We start from the raw sequence: 24,238 nt of genomic DNA, 5'->3' as shown, positions 1-24,238 counted from the left end.
CTGCAAAGCTCAGATTGTACAAAAAATTATGCCCATGCTTAATTTTACATGCTTGAGTAGGCTCACTGCCAGGTAAACACATGTGCAAACCTTTGCAGAATCAGGGATTTCATGTGTAGCATAAATGAATTCTGATTACTCAGGCAGGAAAAAAAATCAGGCATTCATGTATTTTGCCATCTACAACCTTTACATTTACTGCTTCCAACCTAAAAAATAAAAGTAGGCAAACAAACCCCACCCTCCCCTCCAGTAAAGAAATCATTTTAATGCATTTATTCTTTTAAAAAATCATCATAAGAAAAATCATTAAAGCATCATAAATGATTGTTTTAATGGCTATATTTCAATACAAAAGAAAAGAATATTGACTTATATTATACTCTCAAAGGCAAAAATACATTTTACAGTGCATATTGAAATCATATTCAGCCTAGAAAAGTATCTTCTGTTGGATTTAAGGAACTTACAAAATTACTTTTATATTGTTATTGTATGTTACAAGGTATAATTTTTTAACTCATTGTTTTTTAATAAGCATCTCAATGACAACTCCTGGGCTGCGTTTGAACTGTGTTGAGCAACTCAAGAAAGTGGGCAACTGTTAGGGTGAATACAAAGGTAGAGTGTTTCCTGAGGACATGCAAGGTGGGACTTCCAGATGTCCTTCAGACTGAATTTCCACATCTGGGTATAAAGATGTCCTGGCCATGTCCTTTTTCCTCAGACACATTCTCTGTCCTAGAGACACTTACAGTAATCCACTGTAACAGGCCTATGACCTTGTAGGATTATTCTATGAATTTTCATTCACACCCTGAATTGGTTTCAGGCTACTTTGCATCACCAGAATGACACTAATAATATATGAATGGCAGAATGGCCCAAACTTTGGAAGCTCAAGAAACTAAAATTCTGGGGTGAAAAATTTGGACAATGGATGTGTACCTAGATAGACTAGAATAATGTATTCTTATTTAGAAATAACCACCTTTGCATGGGGGTCTTAAGTCAGTTTCAGTATAATAAAACATTATGGTTTAACAGCTTGTTTCGAATATAAACATTATTTTTTCAGTTTCTCACCAAAAACAGACAAAACTCATAGTTAGATGTCATCAAAGAGATCCTCTGGCTCAGCAGTATTTTTTGGTATTTCCAAAGATGACGTCTTGGTTGAGTGCTTGTCTCTTGCCTCTGGTGGATCAGGATTAGGTCTAGAAGTTAAAGTAATGATACTTATAAAAACAAATGTAGATGCACAATTAAGAAATCAGGCACAAACACAGAAAAGTTAATCCTTTAATTGTCTATTCAGAGATCTTTTGTTAAGGTTCAACATAGGATCAACATATACATGTACAACATTGCTGAGATGTCAATGTGTCTCTAAGGTTGCTAGGTAAGACTTTGTGGAGATTTGGAGTGAGGTGCTAGCCACATGCTGATCTCACCCAGCCATGGGTGAAACTAGAATTTACTGAAGACGGGTGTTGCATACTGTTCCTTAACAATGGGGACATGGGGCTGAGGTATGGCCCCTGGGCCAGCAGGGGATACTGAGGAGCTGGCTGACCTGGGGGTGCAGGGTTGGGAAGAATGACTCCTGTCCCGCTCTAACTGGGGGGATTTGGGGAACAACTGAGTGAGCAGCTGTGCTTGGCTGGGAACAGTGGTGGCGATGCACAGTTTACTCCTTCCAGCCTCCGCTCCTTGCCTGTTGCCTCCCTCCCTCTCCAATGTTCCCCACTAATTGGAAGTGGGGGTTGGAAGGGGAGACCTATGTGCCGCTGCTGTCCTTGGCCAAGCCTGGCTCTCTATTCATCAATATGGGGCAGAAGTGGTTCAAGAAAGGCTCTGGGACTCTCTCTCAAGACTGCATCAGCTGGGGACAGGAGTGGCACTGTGCAGGTTACTCCTTCCAGCACCTGCTCCTGACCAGCGGGGGAAAACTGCAGGGGACAGGCAGGGAACATGTATTGGAAGGAGGAACCTACATGCCACACAGGTGGAAGGTGGGTAGGACTGCAGTGACACACCCCTCTGTATCTTCCCCTATACCCAGTTCTACCTCTTCTCATCTGACCCAGGTTCTGCAGTCAGTCCTTTCCCAGCACCTGGATGCAACTGGGGACTGGATTCAGGTGAACTAAGTAAAACTGAATCCAGACAAGACAGAGGTGATGGTAGGTAGATCACTTAACCTGAGGTGGAAACTAGGACATATATCTTTGATGGGGTTCAGCCTCCCCTTGTCCCTTATATTTGCAAACTTGGATCCTGCTGCACCTGGATCTTTGTGTGGCAGTGGTGGCTAGGGGCACCAACTGGTGAGAAAGCTGCAATGTTCTCTTTCAGATCTGACCACCACTATCCTTTGCAACCTCAAGGCTGCCCTACTGCAGTGCACTTTACATAAGGCTGTCTTTGAAGACCATTCAGAAGCTGTAGCTGGTGCAGAATGCAGTGGCCTACCTTCTGCAGCAGAATGGCTCCCCTGAAGTGTATAATGCTGGCTGGAGTCCATACTGGCTCCCAATAGCTTTCCAGGTGATTTTCAAAGCGCTGATTTTGACCTATAAGGTCCTCAATGATCTGGGCCTTGCATATCTAAGGAGCTACCTTTTCCGTTATGCCCCATCACGATCCCTAAGGTCAGTAAAGAGCAACTCCTGCAAGTACCATCAATGTGCCAAATCTGCTAGGTGAAAACGCATGGAAGGTCATTCTCAGAAGTTGCTCCTTTGCTCTGGAACTCCCTCTGTCTTGAGACCTGCTAGAAACTGAACCTGGACATCTTTCAGAAGTGCTGCAAGATTTTCCAATTTGGGTAGGCATTGAGCAAACAAAACTAGGCTGGGACAATGTTAATAGGGTCTTTGTTTTATGTTGATATTCTAGGTGCCTTTTCAGTAGTTTCTCTCTCTTGTTTGTTCTCCTGTTTTATAAGTTGCTCTGTTCTCTTATTGTAAGCTGCTCTGAGCCTTTGTTAGGAGAGGTGACATGCACACTGAATAAAAATAAATAAATAAATAAAGCAAGCAAGCAAGCAAATACCACCAGATTAACCTCCAGTTGCTTTAATGCCCCTTATTCTTAGGACGCTGAACATGACAATTTCACTTAGAATGTGGACAGGAAGAATGAGGTAAAGTCAAAGAAGTAAAGAAATATAAAAAGCAGCTATTTATGTCACTATTGACATACATCACAATTTGGCAGTATTTAGGTCACTCCCAGGACTGTTTTTTTCTTCCACAAAGACTGTTGCTGAATTTATTTCCTCTTTAGTTGCCCTGATGCATGAATGCCACGTGCCCCTAGAGGCTGGGGGGGCATGGTGAGCTCCTGCAGGCAGCAGCAGTGCTGTCGGCGGCAGGAGCATGGCGGTGGCAAGCAGGGAGCTCCTCCAGGTGGCCGCAGCACTGTCGGCAGTGTGTGGGAGGGGTGCTGAGCGCTGACCACCAGTCGGCAACCACCCACAGATGCCACCAGCAGTACTGGCAGCAGCCAGTGGTGATTGCGGACCACACACAGATGCCACCGGGGTGGGGGGGAGATGGTTAGCAGCAACTGCCTGCAGGCGCCACTGGCAGTGTTGACAGGGCCTTTTCGCAGGGGGTGCACCGCCATGATCAGGGGGTGCACGTGCACCCCCTATGTGTTGCCAATGCCCTGATGTTTAGCTTATACCTGTTGTCTAATAGTTTTTAGGAACAAATTTCAAGTCCCTGACCTCCTGCTCTGTCAGTTCAATGCTAGAATTTTTACAGTTGTGAATTGCACCAGTGATCCAGGGATATATGTGTTCATGTGCAGTTTTGTTAATTCAGAAGGGGTGGACATGTAGTGAGGCCTGGCTGAAAATTTGCAGCCAGATTCTGATACTATTACATCAGACTACCATACTATTCTATTTCATTCTGTTCTATGTGGTTTCTTATATGGCTAATCATATGATCTGAGAGCTTTCCTGTATTGCATTGAACAGCCTGTCACATCTGATTTATTTTTTCTCTTATCTTGTTCCCAAAGGCAACACTGGGACAGTCTACATGTGCAAGTAATGCTATAAGGGCTTACTGCGCAGTAAAATAATGCACAGTAAACCTTTTCTGGGAGTGTGATAGCCCGGGGATTTACTTGGAGGACCTCAAGAGGAGTCCTGATATGTATGGGGCCAGATGACAGCTGCTGCTGCAGATCTCGCCTGCCTTGTGCACATGGGGACAAGCCCTATGCCCAGCGGAGCTTCCCTGTGCAGCCCGGGGCTGGCTGGGAGCTGTCCCCACCTCTGGGGTAGCTCCCAGTCAGCTCTGGGCTGCACAAGGATTTCCCTGTGCAGTCCAGGGCTGGCCAGGAACTGTCCCACTTATGCATGGAGATTTCCCAGAATGGGAACAGTTCCCAACCAGCCCTGGGCTGCAGGGGGAAGCAGGGAAGCACCCAAGTCCCAGTGCTGCTCACTTCCCAGGTCCTGTGGGGAGCCAGGAGCTGAACAGCACCAGGATTGGGGGCAGAGAGCTATTCCAGCTCAGCGCTGCTCAGCTCTCAGCTCTTGGGGGGGAGTAAGGAGCTGAGTAGTGCCAGGACTAAGGGGGTTCCCCATCCCCTGTGGCCCCCTAGTATTGGGGCTGGCCAGGAGCAAATTTGCTCCTGGCCAGCATCTACACATGCATCTATTACCCTGTATTTATGGGTAGTGACTAACTGCACAGTAGACTAATTTACTGCACAGTAAATGTGTGCACATGTAAATAGTGACAGCTTACCACACAGTAGATTAGTCTACTGGACAGTAAAGCATCTTGTGTAGACACACCCACTGTGTGGCAGTGGAGTGTTTAGCTTTGGTAGGGTCACATTTTTAAATCTGAACACTGCTTTGGATATACATTGAGAGTAGGGACATCTAAATGTTGAGCAGTCAGGGAACACACTACATAGATTGTACAACCTGCTCTTCATGATGTGGACATCAGCCCCCTCTCCCCCCCGCACACACCCTTTCTTCCCATTGCCATGCAAGCAGAAGGCTTACAGGGCTCCCTCATGCTGTGCTACCCTGCTCCAGAGCCTGGGGCTACTGCAGCATCAGAAGCAATGGGACGAAGCAGGAGCCCATGGGCTACATTTTAATCCCTTGTGGGTTGGATGTGGCCCATGGGCTGTCAACTGGGCAGGCCCATGTTAGAGAATGGAAAGCTGAAGAAGTGTGCCTTGTACTTGGAATGGCTGATGCTGAGGTTCATGAAAGTCCCAGCCTTTACTTCTGTCTCAGAGTGGTCTCCAAGCAAGCTCCATTTTTTTCAGATTTATGATAGGAAGTTCCACTGTGTCTGGTGGAGCAAAACTGTTGGTGCTGGTCCTTAATCTCAATATGGAGCTTCAGACAGTATTTTAGATATTCTGAGTCCAGGTTACTAAATGCCTTGAAGATAAGGGCGAAAACCATGAACCAGATGTAATATTACATAGGAAACCATTGTAAAAAGTGGAGGTCTGAGGTGCCTGTGGTAGCCTGTATTGCTAAGAAGACATGCTGTAGCATTCTGCACTGGTTGGAGTTTCCTAAAGGCTGGTGGCTTCATGCCCAAGTATATTTCATTGCTGTAATCCAGACAGGAGGTGAAAAATTCATGTTTTTCTGAAGCCAGGTCATTACCTACCAGGATAGGAAGATCCAGCCAGACATAATGGAAAAATGTTACTCAGATATTGCCATGAAAGGTCCAGTGTAAGTGAGCATCCAACAGCACTCAAACTACAGACTAACTAGATCAACAGTTAAAGGCGTAACTTAGAAGTTTTGTGCTCTGGATGGTGCCCAGGGCAGTGCTCGTAGTTAAGCCAGTGGTGACAGCAGCTGCCATTCTGGCACACCATCTAAATAAGTTCCTGGGGCTTGTGCCCCACTTGCTCTAGTTATGTTACTGCCAATGGCAGAATTTTTGCCTGTGGGAAATGGAGATATTTCAAAATTTGGTTTTGTTTGGACTCCCACTATTTTAAAAAAATCTCCTGGTCTTCTAGCTCTGCTGCAGGAAACCTGGAAGCCCTAAGAACTCCAGCTCAAGTCAGGAGTCTGATAGATACCAACCTGTGGAACTACGAGCCGAGTTTCATTTTGAGGTGGGGATCCCTGGATCTGAGGCTCCTCCCTGTCTGCAGCCTGAAAATTCAGGAAGCTCTAGAATGGTGAGGTTGCCCCAGAGCTATGGATCCTCAGCTTCCCAGCATCCCACAAGAAAATCAGGAAGAGCCAGTAATTCAAAGAAGTTTGCTTAAACCAGCAGTTAACTAGTTTGCAATTTTCAACTAAATTCTTTCACTGGAAAATTTCCAACCAGCTCGATCTGCAAAATGTTTATCTGGTCTTGTCCAAGCATTTGGCTATCTTGATGGTAGAGGTAAAATCAGATGTAGAACATGGGCTGAACCTACAGCCCACAGGCCAGATCTGGCCCACAGAACCTTTGGATTAGGCACATAGATATGAGGTTTCAATTGCATTCAGTGGTGAAGGACATCTTCTGTGGGTGCTTTCCCTATCCTGCCGCAGAGATGCATGTGTGATGCGGGAACCCTCCCCATGCTGCTGTATGAAGTAGTGCCAGTTACAGGCAGTTTTCCCATGCCAATTGGGAAGATGGACAGTGGCAACAGCAGCATCCAAATGCTTGCCCAGACACCTGCCTCCAACCCCGAGTGAGTCATTCTGGCTTACAGCTGAATAAGGTTGCCTACCCATGATGTAGGTAAAACTAGGTAGAGAGAGCTGTGTGTCAAAAGAAGTCTGTGTTATGCTGGGTCATGGGTGGCAAGGTCTGGGGCGGGGGGGTCACCCAGGGTCAGAAGAAGCAACCAAGATCCAAGGGGAGTGTGCAGATTCTGCACTCCAAGGGGAGTGTGCAGGGAAGCCAGAAGATCTGTCTGTGGTACAGAGTCAGAGGGTGAGGCACAGCAAGAAGTTAGAAGGTCATCTAGGTCAGGGATCCAGGAGATCAAACCAAAGCTGAGTCAGGTCAAACTCAGGGTCCACGGGCAAGTCAGATCAGGTTGTCAGAACATCTGTCAGAGAGCCAGTAGATGCATAAGCCAAAGAAGAGTCAGTCTGAGTACAGGATCAAGTCTTGTTACGCAGACACTTCCCATTCCAGGTCAGGGGTTTTTATAGAAAAGGGTAAAGGGGCAGCTGATCCTGGTTAGCCACTCTGGTTGCAGGGAGTGTGCGGGTGGCTAGGCCCAGATATTGGATTATGACCACCTATTCTACCCCAATGCTCAGCTGAGGAGGTAGCAGATTAGGATGTGCAGCTGCGTCAGGTAGGCCAAGGCCCTAGACAAGGCCATGGCTGGACAGCCTGGGACTAATGTGTTGTCAAAATCTAACCAGAATTCCTGGCAGGCAAGATTAAGCAGTCAACACTATTCTGAGCAGCACAAGCAGTCTTCTAACATCCTAAGGATTGAGACTAGTAGTCAGCCGTGTTAGTCCACTGATAACATCTGATGGAAGCAGGTTGCAGCCCATGAAAACTCATGCCTCTCTGAATTAATTAGCTGATAAGGTGCCATTCTGTCCTACTTTCAGCTTAAAGATTATGTAATATCTACATTTTTTCTTCCCCTTGAAAATGCACTATCCTTATAGCGTTGAGCTGAAGGACAGAACTACATTGCAGAGTGGTGAAACAGAGATACACATCCTAAGTCTAAACAAGCTTCTGAGCAGAGAAATCTGGAAGGAACTCCATGCTACCACAGTTAGATTGCGCCTAGTACCTAAGAAAGTTCATGGAGAAATCTCTTAGGTATCTCTACACGTATCATTATGCAGTGTAAGCGATCCCTAAAGGACTATTTTTTTGCATATACTGGCTCTGAATCTCTACTTATCAACAAGCCATTTATTTTAAAAGATTTAATTTAGAAAGTACAAGATTCCAATTAGGTTTTTAGTGTTGATAACCTCAACATTGATCTTGATATGTAAATTAAAATCAGGTTTATATACCCATTGCAGATTAAAAATAGTGGCTGAGATGAACAGGTAGGTTACTTATAAGCTTTAACTCTATAAGCAAGGTTGTATAAAGGCCTCATTTTTTTTAACACCATGGTTCACTTAATCTGCTGAAATCATAGTGCCAGCATCAAGCAGCTAGGTTTATAAACTGAATGCATTCAATTTATAAGAAATCCCATGTGCAACTTCATTTTGGCTTTAAAACTGTAAGATTCATATCTGCAGTTACATTATTTATTAAGTGCCAGTGGTTTCCCTCTGTTGTGAAAGTATTTCTAATTTTGGATTCTTGCTGAAGTTGTTCAACAATGAATAAATGAATTAATTTATTTAAATTGCAGTGAGTTCTAGTGCCATCTCTTGCCAGAAAGCCTGTAAGGAAGGCATTCTTCTTGAGAGTTTATTCTTTTCTTGGATCACTTTTTGAAAACTTGTCTTTTAGTAAACTTTAAGTTTCATTAACACATCTGGAAAGCTGCTGACTCTAAGACAGAATTTCATATTTCCTAACATTTGGTTTCAGCTCTTTAAATTTGAACAAGAGGTGAGATTCACAGCTGGTGTAAATCACTGTAGTTCCACTGATGTCAATGGAGCTCTGCTGACTTACACCAGCTCAGGTTCTTGGCCAGAATTTGGGAGAAAGCCATTACAGCACCAAATTGCTTTTCAAGGCTGAAGATGAATCACAAGAAACAGAAGACAGAGATGTGCCATAGTACTGGACACTCTGACACAGCACAACACAGCAGGCTGATATTATGGTAATGCATACAGTGGAGAAAAGAGCATCACTTTTCTACAATGGAATGGACTGGCCAATACCATTTATTTCAAGTGACCTAACTATTCCTATATGCACACACAACTCCTCCCAAGAAATTTCCACATGGAGTTGCAGCTGGAATACTCAGCCAGTTTCATTCTGTAATACCTCTGAAGGAGGTAGAGAGAGAGAAAATCATTTCTTATGCAAATGCTGCAACTGCCATGATTAAAAAAGGGCTTTCTGGTAGCAAAGGATTAAACCTTTTCATGTGTTCTGAAATACGAGGCCAAAAGCTACTAATTAGCACAATCAGTGATCTTAATATATCACTTGCACATGTCTGAAACATAAAGAACATTGTACTTAACCTGCTGGGATAGATACACCAGCATAGTTATACTGACTTTCATTGATGGTTTTAATCTCAAGAAAAAATAAATACTGTAGGAATTTTGTATTTTAAATGCTTCCTAGGAAGCGTAGTTAATTCTGGACATGTCCTGGAACTGTATGTTCTAAACTTTTCTTGAAGCCACTGTATTAAGGTTTGACATGTGAAAGTGTGATTTTGTTACAAATTGAGTGCATCTACATATGTGCTTTACTGTGGAGTTTACTAACTCCACAGTAACACCTCACTATCTACATGTGCCCCTGTTTCAGAGCATAGTAAATTAATTATCTTCACCATAGGATAGTACTGACCAGGACAAGTGCTAGTCTCTGGTAGACAGTTCACATGTAGACAGCGACTGGGGCTGGCTGGGGCATGAGGGTGTTATGGTGCGAGGGCTGCCTGCCCGCTAGACGCCCACACTGTAGCACCCTTGTGCTCCAGCCAGCCCTTCTGCCACCCAGCACCATCACCTGGAGCCAAGGGCTGACACCCCCTGCCAACCCTGGGTTGCTCCACCCCAGCTCAATATGCTGTGGTCCTGGTTGCATGTGTAAATGTTGCACCCAGGAGAAATAAAAACTGGTGTAAACTGCACCAGAGTTTATTGCTCTGCACTAATTGCACATGCAGATACACCCACTGAAATACTGCTTAGCTCTAGCCTTGCCTAGCAAGGTGTGAGGTTGCCTCTCAGATTAGAACTGAAAGTTTCAGTTTTAAAACTTTCTTCCTCTTAATTTTTTTATATATCTGAAAGTTCATAGCAATCTAACATAATATGTTATTGTCTCATTGATCAGGAAAAGAATGTTATATTAATGGCATAAGAAACTGATAATGTTAGAGAAAAATCTGATTTAAGGTATTTTCTCTTCAGTATCATAAATATAGGTGGCAGCAGTAGTTCAAACAGAAAATGAGAATTCACTTCAGTAGTAGCTAGAATATCTCAACCAGTTACGTGCAATTATCAGAACAAAACGTAGGAGTAAAATTTGCATTAGGGATGTGATACACTCAGTAAAAACAATTCTTTGATTATCAGCAATCTGATGTCTTATTGGTATCTCCAGTGGCTGCAGATGGTCCCGTTTAAAAAGATTGCTCAGCAGCAATAATTTCTAAGAAAAGATTAGAAAAAGGGGTTAGACCAGTGGTTCTCAACTTCTTTGAACTCAAGGTACCTCTGTGAAAATGCCAGCTCTTAGTTTTCACTTGTTTTTTGACTACGAAAAAAATAATAGGGCAATTTGTTGGTTGCAAAGAACTCTGACAGACCACAACAGATCAGAATGTCTCTGACACTTTGGATTCTCACTTAAAATCTCTGGGTTTATTTTGTAAATCACATAGTTGTTTACACACCTGACAGTGCTAATATTGTATACCATGGCACCCTTAAAAGGATTTGATGACACCCTGATTGAGGATCACAGGTTTAGAATGAAGCCTGAGTGAAAGCTTGCCAATGCTTGTGGCTATGCATAAGATCTTTAGCCCACCATGACAGACTTCCTCCTTGCTATAAGATCTTAAAGAGAAAGGAGGCATCATATTGCCTGCCTAAGTCAACCTGCCAAAAAAAAGCAACATGTAACATATAAAGAAAAAAAGATAGGGTAATAAAGGAGGGGGGAAGCCTCTTATGTAAACAGATAGACTAAGAGAGTTTCACAGAAAATGTGAATGCAACAGACTCCACATGTAAGTAAAACATGATCAACTCTACTTCTTCAACTGGTTCTAAAGAGTGTAAGGTGTCAGCCAGTCTTTAATATGTATTAAACATAGGCTTTTTTCATGTATATATGAAAAATCTACATTCTCAAGAACTGACTTTATATTTTGGCAGTAGTGAGGGTGTCAGCACACTTACAGGCAGGCAGTTTCCATATTGTGTCTGTTCTGGCACTTATTCCTGGAAGCAAAGTGAAAACGAAGCTATAAATTTCTGATTGACCTTATAAAATAAAAACTGCAATCCTGGAATCATGAAGTACTTACTGGTTGAAATCATCAGTGGCAGGAATTACAATCGATGAGCTCTGCCTTGAACATATGTTAGTAAAGAAACTGAAAAGTATTTTACCGAATACAGTAGTCTTGGATGTAATTTCACCAGTTCAGGAAAAGGTTGAATAGTCAAAGTGGGAAAAAGCCCCTTTGTGGAATGGTGTAATGTTATTAACATTAATTAAATCAAATTACATTTAAATTGTAAATAAGAAGTTCAAAGAGAAACAACTGACATAAGGAACTTTTACGATGCAAAAGAAGCAAAAGTACCTTTGGAGTGCACAAAACATGTTAGGATGTTTTTACTATATACTGACTCAGTGGGAGCTAACCTTTTTGGCAGGCATGTTACAGATTAGCTCTGCACCCTCCCCAAGTGCCACTCTGATCCTCTTCTCGTGCCCAACTTGCTACCTGAGCCACTTGCCGTGTGCCACTGCTGCTATGCAGCATGTGGCATATTGGCAACTCCTGTATTAAACCAATGCAACTTTAAAATGACAAATGAAATGCTTGACAACCTTTCCTTATATTTATACCTAGGGACCTACTGGATTTGGGGCAGCTGCCCCTCCCCCCCCAATTTCACAGGCAGCATGTGGGGCCCAGCAGTCATTTTGCAGGTGGAGCATGGCACCCCCCTCCATGATTGGCCGAGGGGCCCCAATGGCCCCACCCCTCACCACTCCCCATATGGCCCCCATCTCCTTGCCACTGATTGGCTGAGAGAGCTGCCTGTCATGCAGCCCCATCCCTTACCACCAACTGGAGATGGGTGGGGCCACATGACAGGCAGCCATTGAAGCCAATCAGCAGCAAGGGGCAGGGGCAGTAGCCATCTTGGCGTGGGTCTGGATGGATCATTTTATTTATGGAACACTGCATGTCAGTGTTTTCAAATGAAGTCCTCTCCAAGGTTCTGGTGCATGAGAAATTTTACGGAGAAAAAAGGTCTAGGTTTCCAAAACTCTCCATGAACAAGAAATCTTCCTTTTTAGCCAGCTGTACTGTATCACAGCCATTGCTGTAGCACAGGGGTGGGCAAAATGCGGCCCGGGCCCATGAGGCGCCCTGCCAGGCCATTCTAGCTGGCCCATGGGGCCCCTAAAAAATTAAAAAAATGAATACTTATCTGCCCCTGGCTGCCTGTCATGTGGCCCTTGATGGCTTGCCAAAACTGAGTAAGTGGCCCTCTGCCCAAAATAATTGCCTGCCCCTGCTGTAGCATAAATCATAGTGAAGACAAACTAAATCCATTTTAAGTTGCAGGTGTGTGAGTACAATGCAATCAGCCATTTTAAAGCCAACTGCAATGATAGGCAGAGCTGAGTTCAGACTATGCCCAGCTTTAACACACAGGTCGGTATAAGTGGGTGATGACAGACAGTGTGCTCATGAAATGGGTCAACCCCCCCCTCCTCCCAAAAAAACAACCCCCCCCCCAAAAAAAAACTTCCCACCCTTATGAATTATCTGACTCCTTCCTGGTATACGCCTTGATGGTGGTAGATTTTCACATCATCCCATACCTGCTATATAAAGCTCAATTTGTCCTAGTTAAGGTCAGACAGATAATTCTAAGCCTGTTCAATTACACTTTCAATGAAAAATATTTTCAATGCAGTAACCACAAATCTAAAGTGCAGGCATGGAATCAATGTCCCTTAATAAACCTCAACCTTTGGCTGAAGGCCAAACTGCACCTGCATTCATCATAACCAGTATGGAGCATGATAAATCTGGAATTTTCCCAATAAATAAAAAACTTAAGACATTCATTTAGAAAACAGTACAACTGCAAAACATAAGCAGAAGTCCCTACAAATGCTACTCTTTGTTCCATGAAATGGTGAATGATTTATGCAGGGGTTATTTTTAAAGTAAACACAAAGAATGGAAGTTCCATAACTATCCTGGAATCCTAGGGGTGGAGAGTGACTTGGGAGACACTCAAATATGATGGAAGTAGATTTACTGGTTGCTACAACAGCTAACTTGAAGACAAATCTATTGCAGTAACTGGGAGTTCCTATACCTCATAAATACTGATTTAGATTGCTTCACATTAATAATGATCTATAAAATTATTTAGTCTTATAACATCAGATAAGTACTTGAGACTCTAAGAATGCTATACACAAACTTTATTAATTGTTGCTCAGACAACAATTCATTTAAATGAAGAACAAAGCTAGTCCTTTTAAAGCACTTGAACTTGCTTGACTAGAAAAATTCCAAACTGACTTCAACAGAAGAAAGATCAGGTTTTAACTCAAATGAACTGCAATACAAAAATGCATTAGGGTGGGCAAATTAAATGTAGTGATGGATCTTTTATCTGATTAAACATACTTATGATTGCTTACTAACACGGGTCTTTTAAAAAAATTAAGCAATAGATTTGACCCAAATAAAAAAGCCTAAACCATGTTTGTTTGAGACAAGTGGCACACATTTCTGTGGCTCATTTCCACTTAAAATCCTTCTTACTTAAACAAATTAGATCACATGTTTATTTTGAGAAATGTATTCACTGCTAACATATTCACAGGAAAAAATTCAGAATGTGATTTCTGAGTTATAACTACCAAAATATGCACTGCTTTTACTTTGCTAACCAACTTGCCAAGACCTTTTATACAGCTCACACATTATAAATTAAGCAGCTTAAATGTTTAAGGTCAGTTAAAATTTGTAAGGTCATTTTACATGGTTGGTCCTATAGTTGGTTTCTTATCACATTCACATTTATAGTATAATAGTGATGGCCAAATTCTCTCCTAAGATTCCTCAACGATCTAGAATTTGCTGTTCAGTCTGAGTACACTCAGCTGGGAGGAATTAAAGATAACCTCCTGAAATAACATGAAGCTTCCATACAGATGTTCAAGAATTCAATTTATCCAGGATGTAGGGAAGGGAGAAAGGATCCTGGAATGCCACAACTCCTGGCTTTCTTCAGAACAGAGAGAAAGTTGGGACTGCTGGTCATGTTATGCAGATGTCTGACTCCAGGTTCCCAAAGCAAGCTTTATATTCATCTAGCTCAGTCAAGGCATACACTCAAGAGGAGGACAGAGAAAGTGCTTCAAGGATGTCCTCAAGGCCAACTTGAAAAAATGCAAGATCAACATCAACTTGTGGGAGACTATCACCCAGGACTGCCCCAAATAAAGGAAAAGTCTGCTGCAAGGATCTCAATACTTTGAAACCTTACGATGACAAAAGGAGATGGAAAAGCAGGAGTGGCAGAAATGGTGTCACGGACTGAATCAAGAACCCAAAACCACCCACCCTGCACAGAAACTTGTGTCCGAGCCACAGCAGAACCTGTTGATTCTGGACAGGTCTCATCAGCCATCTTTGTACCCACAGATAATATGACCATGGAAGACATTCATCTTTCACAACTGCGAGGGATTGTGAAAGATCAATAGATACAGAAAAAAACATAAAATATAGTGCCGCAAGGTGAAGGAGGATTCAAGAACTTCATAAATGATGGCTACACTTGTCTTACTACCATGGTGGTTTTGTCTCCTCCACCTTCAAACTCCTACTTTTTCATAACAATGCCTCCTAAGCCTATGGTCAGCTGAGGTTAGAACAGAGGTCAGCTCTACCAGATTTTCACCATTTGCGAATTCCCTTCTACCTATCACATCAACTTCAGCTAGATCCTGCCTTCTGATGCAGCTCAATGAGTACCAAGGGGAGAGAAGTGGGGCTGAAAATCTGGTCCTTACTCTGTTAACTCTCTTCCAGTAGTCTTAGTAAAATTCTCAATTTTTCCCCCTTTTGACATTTAGTTAAAACCTGATCTAGCATCTTTCCCTTTGGAAGGATCACATACAGAAATGTCTGTGAGATGGAGGAAGGAAACGCACCCCAAGCAATATTACTTATTTCATGTACAAAACTACTCATCTCCAGCTCCTAGTATTTTACAGTTGTTATAAGATATACAATTAAATTGATCAAATTAACACAAAAAGTAATTTGTTCACTTCAAAGTGATCCACTTCCCTATCCACTCAAAAACCCAAATAGGTCCTCAGCTCATTCTAGTTTCCTGGGACTGCAGTATGGAACACAACTCAAATTAGCATAACATACTTTAATGGAAAAGATTAACAGACCAAAAAGCCTTGTCATCATTGCTTGTCAGGATGCTGCAAAGACTCTGTAGCATAGAAATTTTAAGAAGGGTTGCATTGCCTCAAGAAACAACAAATCTCAGCTAACCAGGACCATTGCATTAGGTCTTCCTATGCCTTTTTTATGAATTTCACAAATAACAGATTTTCCCTAATCAGCTTCTCTATTTCTTCTTCATACACGGTCCAAACTCAGCCCTTAAATTTCAGAGACTTTTAAATATAGTTTTATATGTGAAAATATCTCATTGTAAAACAGAAGCCTTCATGTTCATATCATATAAACTAACATAATCCAACTGATTCTGATGGAGCTGTGGCAACTAAAAGATCTGGTGTAGTGAGTGACAGCATGGGAACTGACTCCAAACAGATTTGCCTCCATGATTTTTAAGTATTTTGTAAAAGAAGCTACACAGCAAACTTTAAAACAATTCTTAGAAGAGGCGTAACTTCTGCTTTTGAGGTTAACTGATTTTACAAGATATGAACTGATATGAATTGCCTATTGGTGATAGCAATCAATTCTTTAATTATATTTTTAGGTGAATATACTGCTCAAAGAAAGCGCTGGGTTCAGATTTATGGGCTACAGCACAAAGAAAATGTACAACACAGACAGAAGTAGCTCACGCTTCTTCAGTCACACCACCCATCCCTTGGTCCTGAATTAAGAAGATCTCACTGTGGTTCAATTTTCATGCCCATGCATTGCTTGCCTTTACTAAAATGTGTGGTGAGCGTGATGGAAGATTGTTGCAATGTGGACACATTTATTTTCCATAGGACACAAAATAACCATCGGTAGTTTTGACCACTGTGACCTGAATCTATTCCAGGCAGCGACCTAAAGATGCAGAGATTTAACTTTATCTTGCTTAGTTTGAAATAAGGAGTGCAAATATCAGACAACTTTATCAGGCATACAGGGATTTAAAAAATATCACAAAAAAATTATTGTTCTTCTATTTCCAAAGCCTTCTTGGTTCTGAGTGCTAAGCAAGATTTTATGTTCAGTCCTGGTACCATCAATATAAATCTGAAATGGCTCCATGGAAGTTTATGGGGAATCTTAAAAAGACAATTCAAACCATTAGCACCAAAGAAATACTCAGCCCTTACAAGTTAACTCCTTGATAATCAACAACTGCAGTGCAACGTTACTTATTGCCAAACAGGGACTGACTTTCCTCTTTGCAAGTTTCAGCATGTAAGTTCAAAAGGACATTTTGTCTGTACATTAAAGAAGAAGGCAGCACCACACATCTATGCAACTGGGACTTTATTAGGAGAATACAGATGTCAGTCAAAGTAGAATAATCATGGTGCACATGTGAACCAGATGCTGCCCATGTAAAATAACCTAGGGTTTTATACAGATGAATCATTGAAAACGTAATTACACATCAGTCTTAGGTTATTAGTAACAGTGCCACTTATTTGAAACTCATCTGGTTTCATCCACCCTTAGTAGCAGTGGGAAACAGGAAGAGTGTAACTGACATTTTTCAAGTACAAGTCCCTTATTTGATGCCTCCACTTTCTTTTCTGGAGGATTAATAGGTAACAATTGCATGTTTATAGGCCAAAATCTCAGCAGTAGTCTCTACCTTCTGTCTTTCATTAGTTAAGATTGTGCCAAGGTTTACATTGTGACTCCCATTTTTCCTGAAATTTATATCTTTAAGGAAAAAAATAAATGTATTTAGGCAAAACATGGCAGATGAAGTTGGAGCCCAGGGACAAAATTTATTCAGAAAAAATATTTGAAAATATCCGTTCAGGAATTATAAATTAGTATAATTTAATAGACTTATGTGTCTATGGAATGTAAGGCTTTTTTTTAAAAGAGCAATCACAAAAACATGGCTATTTGAAAAAAAAAATTGGCGCACAGCCTTTTGTACAGTGCAATCACTTTAGATAGCTGAAAGAAGTAGAGAGAGTGGGACTTTAAAAAATACTCAGCATTAATCCTATTAGCAAGGAAAATGTTTGAATTGGGATCAGGGTTAGTGCAATATCTGAGCACTTTACAAAAAAATCCCACCTAGAATTATTAAAGTACTGGAATATTTAATGGTAGTTGTTGAATGGCTCATTTCCCGTCTCCTATTCATTTCAGCAGTGGTTGAGGAACTCAAAAAAGTCAGTAATATCACCAGTATGCTGTTCATGTAATTTCTTAATGATAGCTAATAATTAGATGTAGTTTAAAAATGTGATGTGTGTGTATATGTATACATAAACATACATATATAGCTACACACATCATCAGCAACCCCTTGCAATTCAGGATGATTGTCTTCCTTAAGTGCCTTATGTGTGGGTCTAAAGATGGCTGATGAGGCCTATCTGGGATCGAGAGACTCTCTTGCAGCTTGGGCACATACATTTCTAGGGTCAGAAGGGACCTATTAGATCATCGAGTCCAACCCCCTGCTCTGGGCAGGAAAGAGAGCTGGGGTTAAGTAATCCCAGCCAGGTGCTTGTCTAATCTCCTTTTAAATGCCTCCAAGGTAGGGGAAAGCACCACGTCCTTTGGAAGCCGATTCCATATTTTGGCAACTCTCACCATAAAGAATTTTTTCCTGATGTCCAATCTAAATCTTCTCTCCTTCAGTTTATGGCCATTGTTTCTAGGAACCTCAAGGGGCACCCTGGTAAACATAGTATCCCCTATTCCCTGCTGACCGTCCCCCCTCCTCCCCGCCCCCCCCCCCCCCCCCATAAGCTTGTAGATAGTCACAAGATCACCTCTCAGCCTTCTCTTGCAGAGGCTGAAGAGATTCAGGTCCCTCAATCTGTTTTCATAGGATCTTACCTGCAGGCCCTCAACCATACAAGTAGCCCCCCTCTCAACCTTTTCCAGGTTATCCACATCCCTCTTGAAGTGCGGTGCCCAAAACTGGACATAAGGGCACACACCTCCTCCTGGGTCCAGTTGGCACCTGTGGGGCTGCGGACAGGTGGGTGCACGTGGGCGGGGCTAGGGCTAGGGCTAGACATGGGGGAGGTCGTGGACATTGTTCCCATGCTGGCTGACTGGGTCCCCGTGTGGCTGACCCTGTGTGGCCAGCCCTGGAGAACTGGTGGCAGCACCCCAGACAGGGGCACCGCCAGGGAGTTGTAGCTGCGCACTCAAGGCACTTCACCATAATCCTGCAAAGAGAGAGAGTTGGGAGGTAAGCAGCAGGAGGCAGCAGGTGCTGGTCCTGATGGCACAGCTGGCAGGGACAGCAGCCCTGGTGGGATCACAGGACTGGGCAAGGAGTGCAGGAAATGGTAGCCCTTTGCAGCACTCACCTATGGCCAGACAGCACCTCTGGAGCAGGACAGACCCAGCAAATACAGCCTGCGGGATGTCCAGGGGGGCATATGGGGCCTGCTGGGCTCCACCAGCAAGCACGGGCTCCTGCAGTGTGTGCCCCACAGAACAAAATGGCCGCAGGTTTTTCTACCCTGCAGGTAGGGGCTGCCAGAGAGCAGCCCAGCCCAGCAGCAGGAGTGGGGGCCAGGCAGGAGCCCTGGGGCTGGGCTCCAGCCAGCCCTCTAGTGGCTGTGCAGACCCAGCCGGGAGGCTCCTGTGTAACTGTGCAGTAATGCGTCTACATGTGCATTACTGTGCAGTAACTAATTGGGTGTAAATTTGATACCTGCATCATTCAGGTATCAAATTTATGGCCAAGCTGGCGTAAGTCACCATAGTTACTGGCAATACTGGCATGCATGTGTAGACATGCGCCCATGCTGCACAGTAATTTACATTACTGTGAAGTAAATGTGTATGTGTAGACATGTCCGTTGTTTCTGTTGCTCCCACTTTTCTGTCTGCTGTTGTTGTTGTTGTTGTTGTTGTAAGGTTTCAAAGTACTGACATCCTTGCAGAAGACTTTCTCCACTTGGTGTGGTCCTGTATATGCATGTGTAAGTGTATACACACACACAGAGCACATTTTTAAACTACTCATAATTATTGGCAGTCATTAAAAAATTACATCTACAGCATACTGGTGATATATATAATATATATACCAGTTACTACAGATCTGGATTTAAAAGTTGTCTTTGGGCATGATCCAAACCACGCTGAGATCAATGCGAGTCTTTCCACTGACTTCTTTCAGTATCGAGTCCTGTTTTAGAGAATGTATTTGCATAAGATTTTCTAGCAGCTCAGAAGCTTAGCAGTTAACTGTATTTTAATCAATGTGCAAATGCATACTTGCTGTTTCCAATCTTTTGTAAATGTATTGATGGCTAAGTGCTTAAAATACCTCAAAAGTGAGACACAATAAATTAATAAAGGCCATTTTCATAATTTAAAACTACTCTTGAAACAAAAGAAAATAATAAAATAACCCTCAGTGTAGTACTAAGGTTGTCATGTAAACTGGAAACAAGAAATTAAGAAATCTGATACGGGATACCAAATTTAACTGTGTTATTTTACTGCTATCTTAGAATATATTTGCTTGTGTTTTTTACATCAGAACTTTAACACTAATTGCTTGCATACAAATCTATAGTACAGTTAATATAAAATTAATAGAAAGATATTGAGGGTTCAGTATTTAATGCTTTTTAACTTAGGGAAAAAAATTAAGTTTATAGGTCTTTAAAAAGCATCAGTCAGACAATTTGATATGGGTATGCTCCCTCCAAATTGAGGTGAAAGGGAAGAATTTATTATAAAACCCCAAGCTGGTTAATCTTGGAGCTCTTTAATAAAGCCATAGGAGCTTTTAAAGTAATTTACAATCCAGATTCACACCACACACTGTAAGGAAAAGAATCAACCCTGCCTTTTTAATACCATATATTCTTAATTGTAATAAGATATTCATGCAACAGCAGGAACAGTTCTTTCTAAATCTGGTGGGAACTGATGAAAGCAATTAAGGAAAGGGCTTGGTACTGTCAAGCTGTCAAGTTTCAAGCTTAAAGTAATTCTTTAGAGTTTACATTTTTTTTTCCTCTGGAAGAAATAAATTACAAGCCACTTTCTAGCTAGAATACATTTCAATGAGACCAAGGCAAATTTCCTTGTGAAATACTGACACAACATATAATACAACAATAAAATTGTACTCTGTCAGAGCAGTTCTTTAGGAAAGAAGCCATATTGTACTCCAAAGTGAATATCGTTATTGGAAATTGTGTGATCTTGATATATCACAACTCATCCAAAAAGTTGTTTACAGGAATGATAAGGAAGTTAACTGGTTGAGTCTGGTAAGGAGGTTTATTTAAATTATATCAAATCTTTTTGTTTTTTCTAAGCTGGTGAAATGTTCCATAATGGAGGAAACAATGAAATAATAAAAGATAACAATGAGTCACTGGGTTCAGTTTGAATACTGCCATTTATTAGACTCTGACTAAAGGAAAGCCTACAGCTGGTTTGTCACTTTAAGGCTAGGTACAGGCATTACACTTTTACTGGTCTAAGTGATCAGAAACCTGTAACAAAACAGAAGTTCAGCACACATAGACTGGTCTAAAAATGGCGGAACCCAGTCTAAGACAGACCTGAATTGATGTGCACTCTAATTTAATCAATTTAGATTAGATCGTTGCACTGACCTTCAGTACCAGATCTCCAGTCAATTCAAATTAGGTTGCTATCTGCCAGCATCCCAAGCTCCTTTGCAGCCCCCCTCCACTTGCTCTTCTTTGCAGGTAGGTGCACTAGCACTTGCCCCATGCTTGGTTGCTCCAGCTGCTGCCCCCCACACCTCAAGTTCCCCTAGATTTGAGCCAGCACAGCCCCTGCCTCCGGCCATCTTTCAGCTGCAGACAGACAGCAGGGGGGAGGGGGGTGGGGAAGGGGAGGGAGAGAGGAAAGGAGGCTTCTTCTGTGTCCCCTGCATGCACCCCAGGACCTGGACACCTACATCCCCTGGCCATGCTCCTATATCCTGTCATGAAGCACCCCAAGATGTCCACATACACCTGAAACTGAGCCCAGGAGAACAGGAGAATCTCCATGGTTGGGCACAGTTCAATGGACCTGGCTCCTGCACACCACATCTCAGAGGCCAGAGCCAGTCATCCTGCCACCTGGATCTCAGCTTGGACCCCCCACCCAAAGCAGAAGTCAATGTGGCTGGTTGCCACTGGTGGGTAGGGATGGCAGGGGGCAGAATATAGGGACTGGGCCTCCTCTGTGGTTCGGCCACCACCAGTAGGGACTCAGGCCGTGAGCACCCGGTGTGTTGCAAGGCTTTTTTGGCCCACAGGTGCAGGGCTCTAGAATACTAGGCTGGGGGGAGGGGGTGGGAATGTGTGTGGGGGGGCAGCACTGAGCATCCAAATCACAGCAAGCAGCCCTATGCCCCTGGAAACCACAGGAGCACGTGGGATGTGGTCAACTGCCTCTGTGTTGCAGGTAGAGGACTCCCTATACCATAAGGGGCAGGATTAAAAGCTATGGCTTCAAACTGCTGCAGAGGAAATTTAGGTTGGAGATCAGTAGGAACTTTCTGACTATGAGGGTGGTCAGTCATTGGAACAGGCAACCTAAAGAAATTGTGGAATCATTATCCTTGAAAGTTTTCAAGAGCAAGACAGACACCTGGCTGGGATGGCTCAGTTAGGGATGATCCTGCCTTGAACAGGCTGCTGTACTAGATGACTTTAGGAAGTCTCCTCTAGCCCTACTTTCCTATCACCCTAATACTAATGTTAAGCATAGCTTATTATGTAGCTCAGTATTTTTCTCTAAACAGACTGGCTGCAGCAAATGTTGTCAGTATGTCAATTGGAGCACATAATGAGTTGGCAAAGTGACTGTCCTAGGAACTGATTTGTTTACCTGAACGAATACACAACCATACAGAAGTGGTATAATCATCTCCCATTTTGCTTTATCACCAACAAGTACAAATAAAAAAGTAGCTGAACAATGATGTTCTCAGTCTCTGCAACATTGGGAGAACCCAGAAAAAGATGCATCTTATAGCTATAGCATGAAAATTTCAGAGTAACCCTACGCATTGGTAAAGGGATAGATGCAAAGCTATCCTATCTTCATACAATGTCCCTATGCCTCTGAACGCTTGAGAAACAACTGAAAGAGCTGCAGTGTGACCTTGGCAGCCTGGCCCCAGAGGGTGGGAGGGGATGAGGAACTCTGCAGAAGGAAGGATTGGGCCCCTTGAAGGTCTGGCGAATTGCTGCTGGTAGCAGGAGGTCAGGGAGCTCCCCTTTCCCTGCCATGAGCCTCCCAGGTATCTGGGCAACTCCAGCTGCTTCCTGCCATTTGCTGGATCTCCAAGGGGCCTGATCCTTCCTTCTGTGGAGCGCCCCCCACCACTGCCAGCCAGGCTTCTGGGCATGCCACTGTGACCCACTGCCACATCATGTCCTGTGGGCACACATGATGTCCTCCAGTTAGAGTCATGCAGGGTACAACTGGCAAATTGCTCCCAATCAGCCTAGGCAGCAGGGGGCCACAGGGGGTGGGGAGAGCTGTCCTGGCTTGGCGAGATGCTGCCTCCTAGCCATGGGGGAATTGGGATAGGTCCCAGTCTCCACATGGCTAGGAAGTGTGTCCTGGCTCCCAGTCACAAGGAGATTAGACAGTTCTTCCCCTCCCCGCCCCCATCTGCTTGGGGCCAGCCTGATCTTCCCTTGGTTGGGACAGAGATGCCCACTGAGCCAGGACAGCTTCCTGCTATACTCTGGAGCTGAAGCTAAGCTCCCATGTCCTCTGCCAGCCTGGGGCTGGCACCCAGGGGAGCCTGGAGTCCCCCTGGCTGCTGTAAGGGCAAAGCAGGGCAGGAGTAGGAGTGGACTAGGCTGTTCCTGTCAGGTTCAATTTGCTCCCTGATGGGGGCACACTTGTAGACATGCGTCAGAGAGCGCTTTTCTGCACAGAAAATTCAGGCACATTAACTGCATGTGTAGATGCACCCACAGAGAATGGGGAGAGGCAGGTGCCTTCCTAGGACAATTCAGAAAGCCTAGAAGTAGCCATTAGGAAATACTAACCAGAGTGATTTGTCTTAACTCCCACCCCTTCCAGGAGATTAGAGATCTGAATCATATCTTCTATGACTAAACCCTCTTCTGATGTAGGCACCCAGTGCTTCCAATTGCCTGTGATTCAGAATGGCTGGTCCTAACTCAGGGGGATGAAAAAAGAAATGGAAAAGAATGAGTGGCCATCCACATTTGCTTCAGTAAGCTAGCAGTTAGCTAACAAGGAAGTAAGTGGGAGACATGGCATCTATACTTTCTTCAGCCTGAGGATCTTTGAACCCATCTCTCTCACTTACTAGGAAAGTGTCCTGCTGGGCTATAGAACAGGGCAAGGGAGGGATTTTCCACCCTCTTGTTGAAACTAGGCCATTGGGTAGGCACATGTGGATGAGGCATTAGGCCAGAGACACAACAAACAAAAGGAAGCCCAACTCCTCAATCTAGTAGTTCTGACACTTCCCTTGGAGCTGAGGTGGGCCCTAGATTCTGGTCCATTTTGGCTCTGAATTGATGGGACAGAAGTGAAAGGCCCAGTATTCCATAAGTAAAACCTTTCCTGTTGCAACACACCCTGCCGAACACCTGTTGCAACCCCCCCTGCTGACCAGCCACTGGAGAGAGGAAGGCAAAGAGATAGCTACAAAGATATTGGAATTATGACACTAGAATATATGAAATTTAAGATTTTACTGATATAGGTTTTGACACATAACATACAACAAACTACTTATTCTCAAGTTATGGTCTGTAGACCACTTCCAGGGCATGTTTACACGAGAAGCTACATCACCGCAGCGATGAGCTAGGGCAGTGGTCTCCAACCTTTATATACTGAAGATCACTTTTTGTAAGCAAAAGGCACCCCCGGATCTACCGGCCCCCCC

The 24,238-nt window shown here is 43.3% G+C and overlaps 1 protein-coding gene across 5 annotated transcripts in view; it reads right to left on the bottom strand.

Moving 5' to 3' along the window:
• Positions 1-327: 327 nt before the first annotated feature.
• XRCC4 (X-ray repair cross complementing 4) overlaps positions 328-24,238 on the bottom strand; it is a 322,167-nt gene continuing 298,256 nt past the window's right edge. For 4 of the 5 annotated variants that reach the window (XM_025215923.1, XM_025215921.1, XM_025215925.1 and 1 more), the window contains 2 exons: positions 11,072-11,113; positions 328-1,217 (listed from right to left, as the gene is read on the bottom strand). In XM_025215923.1, the coding sequence (XP_025071708.1) occupies positions 1,109-1,217; positions 11,072-11,113 (151 nt within the window). In that variant the 3' untranslated portion in view covers positions 328-1,108. The remainder of the gene's footprint in view (positions 1,218-11,071; positions 11,114-24,238) is intronic. The other variant, XM_025215926.1, reaches the window with a different exon arrangement.

Source organism: Alligator sinensis, unplaced genomic scaffold (assembly GCF_000455745.1).
Source record: "Alligator sinensis unplaced genomic scaffold, ASM45574v1 scaffold122_1, whole genome shotgun sequence".
In the NCBI taxonomy this organism is placed as follows: domain Eukaryota; kingdom Metazoa; phylum Chordata; order Crocodylia; family Alligatoridae; genus Alligator; species Alligator sinensis.
This window is presented reverse-complemented; position numbering and strand designations above follow the sequence as displayed.